At 54.6% G+C, this 19,144-nt stretch overlaps 1 protein-coding gene across 2 annotated transcripts in view; it reads right to left on the bottom strand.

Moving 5' to 3' along the window:
* FOXK1 (forkhead box K1) overlaps positions 1–19,144 on the bottom strand; it is a 52,627-nt gene that overhangs the window by 6,460 nt on the left and 27,023 nt on the right. The window contains exons 3-8 of one of the 2 annotated variants that reach the window (XM_075565955.1): positions 2,742–2,898; positions 2,314–2,460; positions 1,729–1,922; positions 1,296–1,462; positions 806–1,102; positions 310–531 (exon numbers count right to left, since the gene is read on the bottom strand). In XM_075565955.1, coding sequence (XP_075422070.1) covers positions 310–531; positions 806–1,102; positions 1,296–1,462; positions 1,729–1,922; positions 2,314–2,460; positions 2,742–2,898 — 1,184 coding nt within the window. Of the gene's footprint in view, positions 1–309; positions 535–805; positions 1,103–1,295; positions 1,463–1,728; positions 1,923–2,313; positions 2,461–2,741; positions 2,899–19,144 lie in introns of both variants that reach the window. The other variant, XM_075565954.1, reaches the window with a different exon arrangement.

Consider the following 19,144-nt stretch of genomic DNA (forward strand, 5'->3'; position numbering starts at 1 on the left):
GGCCCGAGGCCTATATATATCGTCACGGGCCGAGGCCTATATATATCGTCATGGGCCGAGGCCTATATATATATATATATATATATATATATATATATATATATATATCGGCACGGGCCGAGGCCTGTATATCGGCACGGGCCGAGGCCTATATATATCGTCATGGGCCGAGGCCTATATATATATATATATCGGCACGGGCCGAGGCCTGTATATCGGCACGGGCTGTAGCATATATATCGGCACGGGCCGAGGCAGGTATCTGCTCCCTTCTATGTATATGAGAGGCAGCAGCAGAGGGAGTGTTACCGTATGTGTTTCCAGCCACGCTGTTAGTGGTCAGGACATGCTTCCCGTTGGAAGTCACCGCTCGTACAGGCAGCTGGTGGTGTCCCAGGGTCATGGGCGTAGCCTGCTGCAGGATGGTGAGCGTCTGGCCAGGGACTCCCTGCGGCATCTGGCTGGCTACTGTCTGAATAACGCGGCTGGTGGTAGGAATCGTCGCAAATGTGATGGTCTTCTCCTCCTGGCCTGCTGCAAAATGACAGATGTTACCACCCGTCTCCAGCACCGGTGCCACCGACAGAAGTGCGGCCGTCTGCCATTTCCCCTCCTGTCCCCAAGAACCGAGATTCTAGCCCCGCTTAGCATGCTGTGCAAATTACAATATCCGCAGAATTCACAACACTTTGGACTACATTAACTAAGCAGCGCAAAGACCCTACAGTACTGTGACCCTAGGCTCTCACGTTAGTGATGTCACCCACACCCTAAAATGATGTCACAGAAGGCAATGACTACATACTGTAGCTCCGCCCCCCGCCGATGTCAATACTCCCATCCAGCATGGTCCCATGCATCATCTCCTGCGTGCCACACGCGGGGCCTGGGTTGGTTATTATGTATCCGTTGGCAGTGCTGGCAGATGTGGTCACTACTCGCACCATAGTGACAGTGGGCGCCTGCTGCACCACGTGGATGGCGTGGCCCTGCGGCTGTGATGTCATTATTGAAGCCGGCATGTACGTCAGCGGCTTCGCGATGAAACTCGACTGGCGTGAAGGGAGCGTCATGATAACGGGCTGAGCACTCACTGGGGAGCCTGCGAGACAGGAGGTCACTGGGGTTACACACATGATATACCTATACAGGGGGGCATACACACGTCACGTATACACACGCGAGGAGGGACACACACACAATGTCACAAACATGTATCATGATGCATAGAGAAGACAAACTCACACGCTGCACGTACAGGGATGGGGTTACCATCTTAGCAGACCAGACGTTACCTGGTGCACTCTGGGTGTAACGGTACTCCGGGACAGACGCCAACTTGGAACCAAAGTCATGGTCATGCGGGATGGGGGAGCCCTCGCGGGACAGGCACTCGGGGGTCTGCAAGCCACTGGAGTGAGGTGACATCAGGCCCGGATGAGTGGGAGAAGCAGGAGCGCTCCTGATAGGATACAGTATTAAATACATGTTACCCGTGAGGATCCGGATTATGCAGACACACCACAAACTGATCCCCTAGCAATTACCCCAGGAGCACACGCACAGCTGTCAGTCCCACCCCCCCCCTCCGCCCTCCCCTCCCCCATCTGCATATAAAGGACAGGAAAGTACAAAGCAGAACAGTTGTCCTCTCCCACACTCTACTCTGGGACCCAGACAGGCATGTTACCTTCGGGGGGACCACAGGGGAGGTAGGAGGAACCTCACCTAGAAGAAAGGGGTCCAAATGGAGTCCGGAAGCAGGAGACGCCCCTCTGCCTCCGTTTTCTGAATGCCTGCTCCACTAGTTTGGCTTCTGAAGTGGGATCGATTCTCCAGAACGAGCCTTTTCCCGGTTCCTCTTGGGAACGTGGCACTTTGATGAAGTATCGGTTCAGAGACAGGTTGTGACGTATGGAGTTCTGCAAAGGGAAAAGGAACGAATGACACATCCGGGAGGAAAAGTCGGCGCAGAACTGACTGACAGAGTGAAATACAAACCCCACCCCCCCGAAGAGACTGGGAGAATGACCCCAGCCCTGTGACAATCACCCATCAGTCCAACGATGGACCCCAAGCGCCTGAAGCAGGAAAAGTTCATATGAACAGTATCACACGTATCAGAACAATGTTCTGCAAACTGAATCAGGCAGTCCAGTCAGGAAGACCCAAACTCTTCCATTTGCTTACAAATCTGATTCCACAAACGTAAACATATTTTAATCTTTCAAACCCGATACGTTCAAGACAAAGCTACCTCTTGTGCTCTGAGCATAAGTTCTGTGAGCAACTCCTGGTCTGTGCAGCTCTCACCTGCCAGCCCTTGTCGGCAGACCTGTAGTAGGGGTAATGCTTGGTGATGTGGGCGTAGATGCCGCTCAGTGTGAGCTGCCGGTCCTGTGCCGATGAAATAGCCTGGACAATGAGCTGAGCGTATGAGTATGGAGGCTTCGACTCGTCCTGGGAGAAGAGGAAACCATTGTTACAAAAACTGGCACAGGGACGACTCCGGCACCTCCCCGAGATCCTGTACGGGGACAGTAGCTGCAACTCCAATCTTTGAGTCGTGAAACTAAGATTGAGGGAAGCAGTTGAACCCAGACTATCCCTGGGCCATGAAACCAGGGGGAGGCAGCAACTCCAGATAACCCAAGGCTAGAGAAAGACCAGCACTCATTCTCCCTACCCCCCAAAACAAGAGGCGAGAAAGACACCAGCACCCCTCATGTAAGTGTGGGCACCTTGGGACTGTCCCCTCCCGATGTCTCTGCTTGCTGCTCCGTCACAGCCTTCGCTGCGTATTCCGCTGCCAGTTGGAGCTCAGAGGCGATGTTGCGGTTGAAGCGGTAACCGGACGATCCAGCACCACGAGGGCTGGCGGGACAGGAGTTGGGAACACTGGGGAGGGAGAGGAGCCATGAGAAAGGGTAAGATTGGGGGAGGAGGGAGCAGAACATATACTCAGAGTGCAGATAAACAGAGTAGAGAAGTGAATGGGGGAGAGACGCAGGTCAAACTCATCCCACAAGCTCTACCACTGCAGGACAGGCATAGATTCTGCTGAGATGTGTTGTACATACATTGGCCGGCTCTGTAAATGCACATGGGAAGACCCAGGGGAAAAACCCACAAATCAGGTCGGAAAATACTAAATCTGTCGGCTTAAACTTCTATATAACTATTTTAAATGAATGTAAAAGAGCAGTGAGACCTTTAACAAGATCCTAACGCTCCTGTATAATACAGTAAGGACGTCAGTGCAGGGACCTGTGTGTGGGGCCCTAACGCTCCTGTATAATACAGTAAGGAGGTCAGTGCAGGGACCTGTGTGTGGGGCCCTAACGCTCCTGTATAGTACAGTAAGGAGGTCAGTGCAGGGACCTGTGTGTGGGGCCCTAACGCTCCTGTATAATACAGTAAGGAGGTCAGTGCAGGGACCTGTGTGTGGGGCCCTAACGCTCCTGTATAATACAGTAAGGACGTCAGTGCAGGGACCTGTGTGTGGGGCCCTAACGCTCCTGTATAATACAGTAAGGAGGTCAGTGCAGGGACCTGTGTGTGGGGCCCTAACGCTCCTGTATAATACAGTAAGGACGTCAGTGCAGGGACCTGTGTGTGGGGCCCTAACGCTCCTGTATAATACAGTAAGGAGGTCAGTGCAGGGACCTGTGTGTGGGGCCCTAACGCTCCTGTATAGTACAGTAAGGAGGTCAGTGCAGGGACCTGTGTGTGGGGCCCTAACGCTCCTGTATAGTACAGTAAGGAGGTCAGTGCAGGGACCTGTGTGTGGGGCCCTAACGCTCCTGTATAGTACAGTAAGGACGTCAGTGCAGGGACCTGTGTGTGGGGCCCTAACGCTCCTGTATAATACAGTAAGGAGGTCAGTGCAGGGACCTGTGTGTGGGGCCCTAACGCTCCTGTATAGTACAGTAAGGAGGTCAGTGCAGGGACCTGTGTGTGGGGCCCTAACGCTCCTGTATAATACAGTAAGGAGGTCAGTGCAGGGACCTGTGTGTGGGGCCCTAACGCTCCTGTATAGTACAGTAAGGAGGTCAGTGCAGGGACCTGTGTGTGGGGCCCTAACGCTCCTGTATAACACAGTAAGGAGGTCAGTGCAGGGACCTGTGTGTGGGGCCCTAACGTTCATGTATAATACAGTAAGGAGGTCAGTGCAGGGACCTGTGTGTGGGGCCCTAACGCTCCTGTATAGTACAGTAAGGAGGTCAGTGCAGGGACCTGTGTGTGGGGCCCTAACGCTCCTGTATAATACAGTAAGGAGGTCAGTGCAGGGACCTGTGTGTGGGGCCCTAACGCTCCTGTATAATACAGTAAGGAGGTCAGTGCAGGGACCTGTGTGTGGGGCCCTAACGCTCCTGTATAATACAGTAAGGAGGTCAGTGCAGGGACCTGTGTGTGGGGCCCTAACGCTCCTGTATAATACAGTAAGGAGGTCAGTGCAGGGACCTGTGTGTGGGGCCCTAACGCTCCTGTATAATACAGTAAGGAGGTCAGTGCAGGGACCTGTGTGTGGGGCCCTAACGCTCCTGTATAATACAGTAAGGAGGTCAGTGCAGGGACCTGTGTGTGGGGCCCTAACGTTCCTGTATAATACAGTAAGGAGGTCAGTGCAGGGACCTGTGTGTGGGGCCCTAACGCTCCTGTATAATACAGTAAGGAGGTCAGTGCAGGGACCTGTGTGTGGGGCCCTAACGTTCCTGTATAGTACAGTAAGGAGGTCAGTGCAGGGACCTGTGTGTGGGGCCCTAACGTTCCTGTATAGTACAGTAAGGAGGTCAGTGCAGGGACCTGTGTGTGGGGCCCTAACGCTCCTGTATAGTACAGTAAGGAGGTCAGTGCAGGGACCTGTGTGTGGGGCCCTAACGTTCCTGTATAGTACAGTAAGGAGGTCAGTGCAGGGACCTGTGTGTGGGGCCCTAACGCTCCTGTATAATACAGTAAGGAGGTCAGTGCAGGGACCTGTGTGTGGGGCCCTAACGCTCCTGTATAGTACAGTAAGGAGGTCAGTGCAGGGACCTGTGTGTGGGGCCCTAACGCTCCTGTATAGTACAGTAAGGAGGTCAGTGCAGGGACCTGTGTGTGGGGCCCTAACGCTCCTGTATAATACAGTAAGGAGGTCAGTGCAGGGACCTGTGTGTGGGGCCCTAACGTTCCTGTATAGTACAGTAAGGAGGTCAGTGCAGGGACCTGTGTGTGGGGCCCTAACGCTCCTGTATAACACAGTAAGGAGGTCAGTGCAGGGACCTGTGTGTGGGGCCCTAACGCTCCTGTATAATACAGTAAGGAGGTCAGTGCAGGGACCTGTGTGGGGCCCTAACGCTCCTGTATAATACAGTAAGGAGGTCAGTGCAGGGACCTGTGTGTGGGGCCCTAACGTTCCTGTATAGTACAGTAAGGAGGTCAGTGCAGGGACCTGTGTGTGTGGCCCTAACGCTCCTGTATAGTACAGTAAGGAGGTCAGTGCAGGGACCTGTGTGTGGGGCCCTAACGCTCCTGTATAATACAGTAAGGAGGTCAGTGCAGGGACCTGTGTGTGGGGCCCTAACGCTCCTGTATAGTACAGTAAGGAGGTCAGTGCAGGGACCTGTGTGTGGGGCCCTAACGCTCCTGTATAGTACAGTAAGGAGGTCAGTGCAGGGACCTGTGTGTGGGGCCCTAACGCTCCTGTATAATACAGTAAGGAGGTCAGTGCAGGGACCTGTGTGTGGGGCCCTAACGCTCCTGTATAATACAGTAAGGAGGTCAGTGCAGGGACCTGTGTGTGGGGCCCTAACGCTCCTGTATAATACAGTAAGGAGGTCAGTGCAGGGACCTGTGTGTGGGGCCCTAACGCTCCTGTATAGTACAGTAAGGAGGTCAGTGCAGGGACCTGTGTGTGGGGCCCTAACGTTCCTGTATAGTACAGTAAGGAGGTCAGTGCAGGGACCTGTGTGTGGGGCCCTAACGTTCCTGTATAATACAGTAAGGAGGTCAGTGCAGGGACCTGTGTGTGGGGCCCTAACGCTCCTGTATAATACAGTAAGGAGGTCAGTGCAGGGACCTGTGTGTGGGGCCCTAACGCTCCTGTATAGTACAGTAAGGAGGTCAGTGCAGGGACCTGTGTGTGGGGCCCTAACGCTCCTGTATAATACAGTAAGGAGGTCAGTGCAGGGACCTGTGTGTGGGGCCCTAACGCTCCTGTATAATACAGTAAGGAGGTCAGTGCAGGGACCTGTGTGTGGGGCCCTAACGCTCCTGTATAGTACAGTAAGGAGGTCAGTGCAGGGACCTGTGTGTGGGGCCCTAACGCTCCTGTATAATACAGTAAGGAGGTCAGTGCAGGGACCTGTGTGTGGGGCCCTAACGCTCCTGTATAGTACAGTAAGGAGGTCAGTGCAGGGACCTGTGTGTGGGGCCCTAACGCTCCTGTATAATACAGTAAGGAGGTCAGTGCAGGGACCTGTGTGTGGGGCCCTAACGCTCCTGTATAACACAGTAAGGAGGTCAGTGCAGGGACCTGTGTGTGGGGCCCTAACGCTCCTGTATAGTACAGTAAGGAGGTCAGTGCAGGGACCTGTGTGTGGGGCCCTAACGCTCCTGTATAATACAGTAAGGAGGTCAGTGCAGGGACCTGTGTGTGGGGCCCTAACACTCCTGTATAGTACAGTAAGGAGGTCAGTGCAGGGACCTGTGTGTGGGGCCCTAACGCTCCTGTATAATACAGTAAGGAGGTCAGTGCAGGGACCTGTGTGTGGGGCCCTGACGCTCCTGTATAATACAGTAAGGAGGTCAGTGCAGGGACCTGTGTGTGGGGCCCTAACGCTCCTGTATAATACAGTAAGGAGGTCAGTGCAGGGACCTGTGTGTGGGGCCCTAACGCTCCTGTATAATACAGTAAGGAGGTCAGTGCAGGGACCTGTGTGTGGGGCCCTAACGCTCCTGTATAATACAGTAAGGAGGTCAGTGCAGGGACCTGTGTGTGGGGCCCTAACGCTCCTGTATAATACAGTAAGGAGGTCAGTGCAGGGACCTGTGTGTGGGGCCCTAACGCTCCTGTATAACACAGTAAGGAGGTCAGTGCAGGGACCTGTGTGTGGGGCCCTAACGTTCATGTATAATACAGTAAGGAGGTCAGTGCAGGGACCTGTGTGTGGGGCCCTAACGCTCCTGTATAATACAGTAAGGAGGTCAGTGCAGGGACCTGTGTGTGGGGCCCTAACGCTCCTGTATAATACAGTAAGGTCAGTGCAGGGACCTGTGTGTGGGGCCCTAACGCTCCTGTATAATACAGTAAGGAGGTCAGTGCAGGGACCTGTGTGTGGGGCCCTAACGCTCCTGTATAGTACAGTAAGGAGGTCAGTGCAGGGACCTGTGTGTGGGGCCCTAACGCTCCTGTATAGTACAGTAAGGAGGTCAGTGCAGGGACCTGTGTGTGGGGCCCTAACGCTCCTGTATAATACAGTAAGGAGGTCAGTGCAGGGACCTGTGTGTGGGGCCCTAACGCTCCTGTATAATACAGTAAGGAGGTCAGTGCAGGGACCTGTGTGTGGGGCCCTAACGCTCCTGTATAGTACAGTAAGGAGGTCAGTGCAGGGACCTGTGTGTGGGGCCCTAACGCTCCTGTATAATACAGTAAGGAGGTCAGTGCAGGGACCTGTGTGTGGGGCCCTAACGCTCCTGTATAACACAGTAAGGAGGTCAGTGCAGGGACCTGTGTGTGGGGCCCTAACGCTCCTGTATAATACAGTAAGGAGGTCAGTGCAGGGACCTGTGTGTGGGGCCCTAACGTTCCTGTATAATACAGTAAGGAGGTCAGTGCAGGGACCTGTGTGTGGGGCCCTAACGCTCCTGTATAATACAGTAAGGAGGTCAGTGCAGGGACCTGTGTGTGGGGCCCTAACGCTCCTGTATAGTACAGTAAGGAGGTCAGTGCAGGGACCTGTGTGTGGGGCCCTAACGCTCCTGTATAGTACAGTAAGGAGGTCAGTGCAGGGACCTGTGTGTGGGGCCCTAACGCTCCTGTATAGTACAGTAAGGAGGTCAGTGCAGGGACCTGTGTGTGGGGCCCTAACGTTCCTGTATAATACAGTAAGGAGGTCAGTGCAGGGACCTGTGTGTGGGGCCCTAACGCTCCTGTATAATACAGTAAGGAGGTCAGTGCAGGGACCTGTGTGTGGGGCCCTAACGCTCCTGTATAGTACAGTAAGGAGGTCAGTGCAGGGACCTGTGTGTGGGGCCCTAACGCTCCTGTATAATACAGTAAGGAGGTCAGTGCAGGGACCTGTGTGTGGGGCCCTAACGCTCCTGTATAACACAGTAAGGAGGTCAGTGCAGGGACCTGTGTGTGGGGCCCTAACGCTCCTGTATAGTACAGTAAGGAGGTCAGTGCAGGGACCTGTGTGTGGGGCCCTAACGCTCCTGTATAGTACAGTAAGGAGGTCAGTGCAGGGACCTGTGTGTGGGGCCCTAACGCTCCTGTATAATACAGTAAGGAGGTCAGTGCAGGGACCTGTGTGTGGGGCCCTAACGCTCCTGTATAATACAGTAAGGAGGTCAGTGCAGGGACCTGTGTGTGGGGCCCTAACGCTCCCGTATAATACAGTAAGGAGGTCAGTGCAGGGACCTGTGTGTGGGGCCCTGACGCTCCTGTATAGTACAGTAAGGAGGTCAGTGCAGGGACCTGTGTGTGGGGCCCTGACGCTCCTGTATAGTACAGTAAGGAGGTCAGTGCAAGGACCTGTGTGTGGGGCCCTAACGTTCCTGTATAATACAGTAAGGAGGTCAGTGCAGGGACCTGTGTGTGGGGCCCTAACGCTCCTGTATAATACAGTAAGGAGGTCAGTGCAGGGACCTGTGTGTGGGGCCCTAACGCTCCTGTATAATACAGTAAGGAGGTCAGTGCAGGGACCTGTGTGTGGGGCCCTAACGCTCCTGTATAACACAGTAAGGAGGTCAGTGCAGGGACCTGTGTGTGGGGCCCTAACGCTCCTGTATAGTACAGTAAGGAGGTCAGTGCAGGGACCTGTGTGTGGGGCCCTAACGCTCCTGTATAGTACAGTAAGGAGGTCAGTGCAGGGACCTGTGTGTGGGGCCCTAACGCTCCTGTATAATACAGTAAGGAGGTCAGTGCAGGGACCTGTGTGTGGGGCCCTAACGCTCCTGTATAGTACAGTAAGGAGGTCAGGGCAGGGACCTGTGTGTGGGGCCCTAACGCTCCTGTATAGTACAGTAAGGAGGTCAGGGCAGGGACCTGTGTGTGGGGCCCTAACGCTCCTGTATAATACAGTAAGGAGGTCAGTGCAGGGACCTGTGTGTGGGGCCCTAACGCTCCTGTATAATACAGTAAGGAGGTCAGTGCAGGGACCTGTGTGTGGGGCCCTAACGCTCCTGTATAGTACAGTAAGGAGGTCAGTGCAGGGACCTGTGTGTGGGGCCCTGACGCTCCTGTATAATACAGTAAGGAGGTCAGTGCAGGGACCTGTGTGTGGGGCCCTAACGCTCCTGTATAACACAGTAAGGAGGTCAGTGCAGGGACCTGTGTGTGGGGCCCTAACGCTCCTGTATAATACAGTAAGGAGGTCAGTGCAGGGACCTGTGTGTGGGGCCCTAACGCTCCTGTATAGTACAGTAAGGAGGTCAGTGCAGGGACCTGTGTGTGGGGCCCTAACGCTCCTGTATAACACAGTAAGGAGGTCAGTGCAGGGACCTGTGTGTGGGGCCCTAACGCTCCTGTATAATACAGTAAGGAGGTCAGTGCAGGACCTGTGTGTGGGGCCCTAACGCTCCTGTATAGTACAGTAAGGAGGTCAGTGCAGGGACCTGTGTGTGGGGCCCTAACGCTCCTGTATAATACAGTAAGGAGGTCAGTGCAGGGACCTGTGTGTGGGGCCCTAACGCTCCTGTATAATACAGTAAGGAGGTCAGTGCAGGGACCTGTGTGTGGGGCCCTAACGCTCCTGTATAATACAGTAAGGAGGTCAGTGCAGGGACCTGTGTGTGGGGCCCTAACGCTCCTGTATAGTACAGTAAGGAGGTCAGTGCAGGGACCTGTGTGTGGGGCCCTAACGCTCCTGTATAATACAGTAAGGAGGTCAGTGCAGGGACCTGTGTGTGGGGCCCTAACGCTCCTGTATAGTACAGTAAGGAGGTCAGTGCAAGGACCTGTGTGTGGGGCCCTAACGCTCCTGTATAGTACAGTAAGGAGGTCAGTGCAGGGACCTGTGTGTGGGGCCCTAACGCTCCTGTATAATACAGTAAGGAGGTCAGTGCAGGGACCTGTGTGTGGGGCCCTAACGCTCCTGTATAATACAGTAAGGAGGTCAGTGCAGGGACCTGTGTGTGGGGCCCTAACGCTCCTGTATAGTACAGTAAGGAGGTCAGTGCAGGGACCTGTGTGTGGGGCCCTAACGCTCCTGTATAATACAGTAAGGAGGTCAGTGCAGGGACCTGTGTGTGGGGCCCTAACGCTCCTGTATAGTACAGTAAGGAGGTCAGTGCAGGGACCTGTGTGTGGGGCCCTAACGCTCCTGTATAATACAGTAAGGAGGTCAGTGCAGGGACCTGTGTGTGGGGCCCTAACGCTCCTGTATAATACAGTAAGGAGGTCAGTGCAGGGACCTGTGTGTGGGGCCCTAACGCTCCTGTATAATACAGTAAGGAGGTCAGTGCAGGGACCTGTGTGTGGGGCCCTAACGCTCCTGTATAATACAGTAAGGAGGTCAGTGCAGGGACCTGTGTGTGGGGCCCTAACGCTCCTGTATAATACAGTAAGGAGGTCAGTGCAGGGACCTGTGTGTGGGGCCCTAACGTTCCTGTATAATACAGTAAGGAGGTCAGTGCAGGGACCTGTGTGTGGGGCCCTAACGCTCCTGTATAATACAGTAAGGAGGTCAGTGCAGGGACCTGTGTGTGGGGCCCTAACGCTCCTGTATAATACAGTAAGGAGGTCAGTGCAGGGACCTGTGTGTGGGGCCCTAACGCTCCTGTATAATACAGTAAGGAGGTCAGTGCAGGACCTGTGTGTGGGGCCCTAACGCTCCTGTATAGTACAGTAAGGAGGTCAGTGCAGGGACCTGTGTGTGGGGCCCTAACGCTCCTGTATAGTACAGTAAGGAGGTCAGTGCAGGGACCTGTGTGTGGGGCCCTAACGCTCCTGTATAGTACAGTAAGGAGGTCAGTGCAGGGACCTGTGTGTGGGGCCCTAACGCTCCTGTATAGTACAGTAAGGAGGTCAGTGCAGGGACCTGTGTGTGGGGCCCTAACGCTCCTGTATAATACAGTAAGGAGGTCAGTGCAGGGACCTGTGTGTGGGGCCCTAACGCTCCTGTATAATACAGTAAGGAGGTCAGTGCAGGACCTGTGTGTGGGGCCCTAACGCTCCTGTATAATACAGTAAGGAGGTCAGTGCAGGGACCTGTGTGTGGGGCCCTAACGCTCCTGTATAATACAGTAAGGAGGTCAGTGCAGGGACCTGTGTGTGGGGCCCTAACGCTCCTGTATAATACAGTAAGGAGGTCAGTGCAGGGACCTGTGTGTGGGGCCCTAACGCTCCTGTATAATACAGTAAGGAGGTCAGTGCAGGGACCTGTGTGTGGGGCCCTAACGCTCCTGTATAACACAGTAAGGAGGTCAGTGCAGGGACCTGTGTGTGGGGCCCTAACGTTCATGTATAATACAGTAAGGAGGTCAGTGCAGGGACCTGTGTGTGGGGCCCTAACGCTCCTGTATAATACAGTAAGGAGGTCAGTGCAGGGACCTGTGTGTGGGGCCCTAACGCTCCTGTATAATACAGTAAGGTCAGTGCAGGGACCTGTGTGTGGGGCCCTAACGCTCCTGTATAATACAGTAAGGAGGTCAGTGCAGGGACCTGTGTGTGGGGCCCTAACGCTCCTGTATAGTACAGTAAGGAGGTCAGTGCAGGGACCTGTGTGTGGGGCCCTAACGCTCCTGTATAGTACAGTAAGGAGGTCAGTGCAGGGACCTGTGTGTGGGGCCATAACGCTCCTGTATAATACAGTAAGGAGGTCAGTGCAGGGACCTGTGTGTGGGGCCCTAACGCTCCTGTATAATACAGTAAGGAGGTCAGTGCAGGGACCTGTGTGTGGGGCCCTAACGCTCCTGTATAATACAGTAAGGAGGTCAGTGCAGGGACCTGTGTGTGGGGCCCTAACGTTCCTGTATAATACAGTAAGGAGGTCAGTGCAGGGACCTGTGTGTGGGGCCCTAACGCTCCTGTATAATACAGTAAGGAGGTCAGTGCAGGGACCTGTGTGTGGGGCCCTAACGCTCCTGTATAATACAGTAAGGAGGTCAGTGCAGGGACCTGTGTGTGGGGCCCTAACGCTCCTGTATAATACAGTAAGGAGGTCAGTGCAGGGACCTGTGTGTGGGGCCCTAACGCTCCTGTATAGTACAGTAAGGAGGTCAGTGCAGGGACCTGTGTGTGGGGCCCTAACGCTCCTGTATAGTACAGTAAGGAGGTCAGTGCAGGGACCTGTGTGTGGGGCCCTAACGCTCCTGTATAGTACAGTAAGGAGGTCAGTGCAGGGACCTGTGTGTGGGGCCCTAACGCTCCTGTATAGTACAGTAAGGAGGTCAGTGCAGGGACCTGTGTGTGGGGCCCTAACGCTCCTGTATAATACAGTAAGGAGGTCAGTGCAGGGACCTGTGTGTGGGGCCCTAACGCTCCTGTATAATACAGTAAGGAGGTCAGTGCAGGGACCTGTGTGTGGGGCCCTAACGCTCCTGTATAATACAGTAAGGAGGTCAGTGCAGGGACCTGTGTGTGGGGCCCTAACGCTCCTGTATAATACAGTAAGGAGGTCAGTGCAGGGACCTGTGTGTGGGGCCCTAACGCTCCTGTATAATACAGTAAGGAGGTCAGTGCAGGGACCTGTGTGTGGGGCCCTAACGCTCCTGTATAATACAGTAAGGAGGTCAGTGCAGGGACCTGTGTGTGGGGCCCTAACGCTCCTGTATAACACAGTAAGGAGGTCAGTGCAGGGACCTGTGTGTGGGGCCCTAACGTTCATGTATAATACAGTAAGGAGGTCAGTGCAGGGACCTGTGTGTGGGGCCCTAACGCTCCTGTATAATACAGTAAGGAGGTCAGTGCAGGGACCTGTGTGTGGGGCCCTAACGCTCCTGTATAATACAGTAAGGTCAGTGCAGGGACCTGTGTGTGGGGCCCTAACGCTCCTGTATAATACAGTAAGGAGGTCAGTGCAGGGACCTGTGTGTGGGGCCCTAACGCTCCTGTATAGTACAGTAAGGAGGTCAGTGCAGGGACCTGTGTGTGGGGCCCTAACGCTCCTGTATAGTACAGTAAGGAGGTCAGTGCAGGGACCTGTGTGTGGGGCCCTAACGCTCCTGTATAATACAGTAAGGAGGTCAGTGCAGGGACCTGTGTGTGGGGCCCTAACGCTCCTGTATAATACAGTAAGGAGGTCAGTGCAGGGACCTGTGTGTGGGGCCCTAACGCTCCTGTATAGTACAGTAAGGAGGTCAGTGCAGGGACCTGTGTGTGGGGCCCTAACGCTCCTGTATAATACAGTAAGGAGGTCAGTGCAGGGACCTGTGTGTGGGCCCTAACGCTCCTGTATAACACAGTAAGGAGGTCAGTGCAGGGACCTGTGTGTGGGGCCCTAACGCTCCTGTATAATACAGTAAGGAGGTCAGTGCAGGGACCTGTGTGTGGGGCCCTAACGTTCCTGTATAATACAGTAAGGAGGTCAGTGCAGGGACCTGTGTGTGGGGCCCTAACGCTCCTGTATAATACAGTAAGGAGGTCAGTGCAGGGACCTGTGTGTGGGGCCCTAACGCTCCTGTATAGTACAGTAAGGAGGTCAGTGCAGGGACCTGTGTGTGGGGCCCTAACGCTCCTGTATAGTACAGTAAGGAGGTCAGTGCAGGGACCTGTGTGTGGGGCCCTAACGCTCCTGTATAGTACAGTAAGGAGGTCAGTGCAGGGACCTGTGTGTGGGGCCCTAACGTTCCTGTATAATACAGTAAGGAGGTCAGTGCAGGGACCTGTGTGTGGGGCCCTAACGCTCCTGTATAATACAGTAAGGAGGTCAGTGCAGGGACCTGTGTGTGGGGCCCTAACGCTCCTGTATAGTACAGTAAGGAGGTCAGTGCAGGGACCTGTGTGTGGGGCCCTAACGCTCCTGTATAATACAGTAAGGAGGTCAGTGCAGGGACCTGTGTGTGGGGCCCTAACGCTCCTGTATAACACAGTAAGGAGGTCAGTGCAGGGACCTGTGTGTGGGGCCCTAACGCTCCTGTATAGTACAGTAAGGAGGTCAGTGCAGGGACCTGTGTGTGGGGCCCTAACGCTCCTGTATAGTACAGTAAGGAGGTCAGTGCAGGGGACCTGTGTGTGGGGCCCTAACGCTCCTGTATAATACAGTAAGGAGGTCAGTGCAGGGACCTGTGTGTGGGGCCCTAACGCTCCTGTATAATACAGTAAGGAGGTCAGTGCAGGGACCTGTGTGTGGGGCCCTAACGCTCCCGTATAATACAGTAAGGAGGTCAGTGCAGGGACCTGTGTGTGGGGCCCTGACGCTCCTGTATAGTACAGTAAGGAGGTCAGTGCAGGGACCTGTGTGTGGGGCCCTGACGCTCCTGTATAGTACAGTAAGGAGGTCAGTGCAAGGACCTGTGTGTGGGGCCCTAACGTTCCTGTATAATACAGTAAGGAGGTCAGTGCAGGGACCTGTGTGTGGGGCCCTAACGCTCCTGTATAATACAGTAAGGAGGTCAGTGCAGGGACCTGTGTGTGGGGCCCTAACGCTCCTGTATAATACAGTAAGGAGGTCAGTGCAGGGACCTGTGTGTGGGGCCCTAACGCTCCTGTATAACACAGTAAGGAGGTCAGTGCAGGGACCTGTGTGTGGGGCCCTAACGCTCCTGTATAGTACAGTAAGGAGGTCAGTGCAGGGACCTGTGTGTGGGGCCCTAACGCTCCTGTATAGTACAGTAAGGAGGTCAGTGCAGGGACCTGTGTGTGGGGCCCTAACGCTCCTGTATAATACAGTAAGGAGGTCAGTGCAGGGACCTGTGTGTGGGGCCCTAACGCTCCTGTATAGTACAGTAAGGAGGTCAGGGCAGGGACCTGTGTGTGGGGCCCTAACGCTCCTGTATAGTACAGTAAGGAGGTCAGGGCAGGGACCTGTGTGTGGGGCCCTAACGCTCCTGTATAATACAGTAAGGAGGTCAGTGCAGGGACCTGTGTGTGGGGCCCTAACGCTCCTGTATAATACAGTAAGGAGGTCAGTGCAGGGACCTGTGTGTGGGCCCTAACGCTCCTGTATAGTACAGTAAGGAGGTCAGTGCAGGGACCTGTGTGTGGGCCCTGACGCTCCTGTATAATACAGTAAGGAGGTCAGTGCAGGGACCTGTGTGTGGGGCCCTAACGCTCTGTATAACACAGTAAGGAGGTCAGTGCAGGGACCTGTGTGTGGGGCCCTAACGCTCCTGTATAATACAGTAAGGAGGTCAGTGCAGGGACCTGTGTGTGGGGCCCTAACGCTCCTGTATAGTACAGTAAGGAGGTCAGTGCAGGGACCTGTGTGTGGGGCCCTAACGCTCCTGTATAAACAGTAAGGAGGTCAGTGCAGGGACCTGTGTGTGGGGCCCTAACGCTCCTGTATAATACAGTAAGGAGGTCAGTGCAGGGACCTGTGTGTGGGGCCCTAACGCTCCTGTATAGTACAGTAAGGAGGTCAGTGCAGGGACCTGTGTGTGGGGCCCTAACGCTCCTGTATAGTACAGTAAGGAGGTCAGTGCAGGGACCTGTGTGTGGGGCCCTAACGCTCCTGTATAATACAGTAAGGAGGTCAGTGCAGGGACCTGTGTGTGGGGCCCTAACGCTCCTGTATAATACAGTAAGGAGGTCAGTGCAGGGACCTGTGTGTGGGGCCCTAACGCTCCTGTATAGTACAGTAAGGAGGTCAGTGCAGGACCTGTGTGTGGGGCCCTAACGCTCCTGTATAATACAGTAAGGAGGTCAGTGCAGGGACCTGTGTGTGGGGCCCTAACGCTCCTGTATAGTACAGTAAGGAGGTCAGTGCAGGGACCTGTGTGTGGGGCCCTAACGCTCCTGTATAGTACAGTAAGGAGGTCAGTGCAGGGACCTGTGTGTGGGGCCCTAACGCTCCTGTATAATACAGTAAGGAGGTCAGTGCAGGGACCTGTGTGTGGGGCCCTAACGCTCCTGTATAATACAGTAAGGAGGTCAGTGCAGGGACCTGTGTGTGGGCCTAACGCTCCTGTATAGTACAGTAAGGAGGTCAGTGCAGGGACCTGTGTGTGGGGCCCTAACGCTCCTGTATAATACAGTAAGGAGGTCAGTGCAGGGACCTGTGTGTGGGGCCCTAACGCTCCTGTATAGTACAGTAAGGAGGTCAGTGCAGGGACCTGTGTGTGGGGCCCTAACGCTCCTGTATAATACAGTAAGGAGGTCAGTGCAGGGACCTGTGTGTGGGGCCCTAACGCTCCTGTATAATACAGTAAGGAGGTCAGTGCAGGGACCTGTGTGTGGGGCCCTAACGCTCCTGTATAATACAGTAAGGAGGTCAGTGCAGGGACCTGTGTGTGGGGCCCTAACGCTCCTGTATAATACAGTAAGGAGGTCAGTGCAGGGACCTGTGTGTGGGGCCCTAACGCTCCTGTATAATACAGTAAGGAGGTCAGTGCAGGGACCTGTGTGTGGGGCCCTAACGCTCCTGTATAATACAGTAAGGAGGTCAGTGCAGGGACCTGTGTGTGGGCCCTAACGCTCCTGTATAATACAGTAAGGAGGTCAGTGCAGGGACCTGTGTGTGGGGCCCTAACGCTCCTGTATAATACAGTAAGGAGGTCAGTGCAGGGACCTGTGTGTGGGGCCCTAACGCTCCTGTATAGTACAGTAAGGAGGTCAGTGCAGGGACCTGTGTGTGGGGCCCTAACGCTCCTGTATAGTACAGTAAGGAGGTCAGTGCAGGGACCTGTGTGTGGGGCCCTAACGCTCCTGTATAGTACAGTAAGGAGGTCAGTGCAGGGACCTGTGTGTGGGGCCCTAACGCTCCTGTATAGTACAGTAAGGAGGTCAGTGCAGGGACCTGTGTGTGGGGCCCTAACGCTCCTGTATAATACAGTAAGGAGGTCAGTGCAGGGACCTGTGTGTGGGGCCCTAACGCTCCTGTATAATACAGTAAGAGGTCAGTGCAGGGACCTGTGTGTGGGGCCCTAACGCTCCTGTATAATACAGTAAGGAGGTCAGTGCAGGGACCTGTGTGTGGGGCCCTAACGCTCTGTATAATACAGTAAGGAGGTCAGTGCAGGGACCTGTGTGTGGGGCCCTAACGCTCCTGTATAATACAGTAAGGAGGTCAGTGCAGGGACCTGTGTGTGGGGCCCTAACGCTCCTGTATAATACAGTAAGGAGGTCAGTGCAGGGACCTGTGTGTGGGGCCCTAACGCTCCTGTATAATACAGTAAGGAGGTCAGTGCAGGGACCTGTGTGTGGGCCCTAACGCTCCTGTATAATACAGTAAGGAGGTCAGTGCAGGGACCTGTGTGTGGGGCCCTAACGCTCCTGTATAATACAGTAAGGAGGTCAGTGCAGGGACCTGTGTGTGGGCCCTAACGCTCCTGTATAGTACAGTAAGGAGGTCAGTGCAGGGACCTGGTGTGGGGCCCTAACGCTCCTGTATAATACAGTAAGGAGGTCAGTGCAGGGACCTGTGTGTGGGGCCCTAACGCTCCTGTATAATACAGTAAGGAGGTCAGTGCAGGGACCTGTGTGTGGGGCCCTAACGCTCCTGTATAATACAGTAAGGAGGTCAGTGCAGGGACCTGTGTGTGGGGCCTAACGCTCCTGTATAATACAGTAAGGAGGTCAGTGCAGGGACCTGTGTGTGGGGCCCTAACGCTCCTGTATAATACAGTAAGGAGGTCAGTGCAGGGACCTGTGTGTGGGGCCCTAACGCTCCTGTATAGTACAGTAAGGAGGTCAGTGCAGGGACCTGTGTGTGGGGCCCTAACGCTCCTGTATAGTACAGTAAGGAGGTCAGTGCAGGGACCTGTGTGTGGGGCCCTAACGCTCCTGTATAGTACAGTAAGGAGGTCAGTGCAGGGACCTGTGTGTGGGGCCCTAACGCTCCTGTATAGATACAGTAAGGAGGTCAGTGCAGGGACCTGTGTGTGGGGCCCTAACGCTCCTGTATAATACAGTAAGGAGGTCAGTGCAGGGACCTGTGTGTGGGGCCCTAACGCTCCTGTATAATACAGTAAGGAGGTCAGTGCAGGGACCTGTGTGTGGGGCCCTAACGCTCCTGTATAGTACAGTAAGGAGGTCAGTGCAGGGACCTGTGTGTGGGGCCCTGAACGCTCCTGTATAGTACAGTAAGGAGGTCAGTGCAGGGACCTGTGTGTGGGGCCCTACGCTCCTGTATAATACAGTAAGGAGGTCAGTGCAGGGACCTGTGTGTGGGGCCCTAACGCTCCTGTATAATACAGTAAGGAGGTCAGTGCAGGGACCTGTGTGTGGGGCCCTAACGCTCCTGTATAGTACAGTAAGGAGGTCAGTGCAGGGACCTGTGTGTGGGGCCCTAACGCTCCTGTATAGTACAGTAAGGAGGTCAGTGCAGGGACCTGTGTGTGGGGCCCTAACGCTCCTGTATAGTACAGTAAGGAGGTCAGTGCAGGGACCTGTGTGTGGGGCCCTAACGCTCCTGTATAGTACAGTAAGGAGGTCAGTGCAGGGACCTGTGTGTGGGCCCTAACGCTCCTGTATAGTACAGTAAGGAGGTCAGTGCAGGGACCTGTGTGTGGGGCCCTAACGCTCCTGTATAATACAGTAAGGAGGTCAGTGCAGGGACCTGTGTGTGGGGCCCTAACGCTCCTGTATAATACAGTAAGGAGGTCAGTGCAGGACCTGTGTGTGGGGCCCTAACGCTCCTGTATAATACAGTAAGGAGGTCAGTGCAGGGACCTGTGTGTGGGGCCCTAACGCTCCTGTATAATACAGTAAGGAGGTCAGTGCAGGGACCTGTGTGTGGGGCCCTAACGCTCCTGTATAGTACAGTAAGGAGGTCAGTGCAGGGACCGATGTGTGTGGGCCCTAACGCTCCTGTATAATACAGTAAGTGAGGTCAGTGCAGGGCCC

Source organism: Ascaphus truei, chromosome 11, assembly GCF_040206685.1.
Source record: "Ascaphus truei isolate aAscTru1 chromosome 11, aAscTru1.hap1, whole genome shotgun sequence".
Classification (NCBI taxonomy): Eukaryota; Metazoa; Chordata; class Amphibia; order Anura; family Ascaphidae; genus Ascaphus; species Ascaphus truei.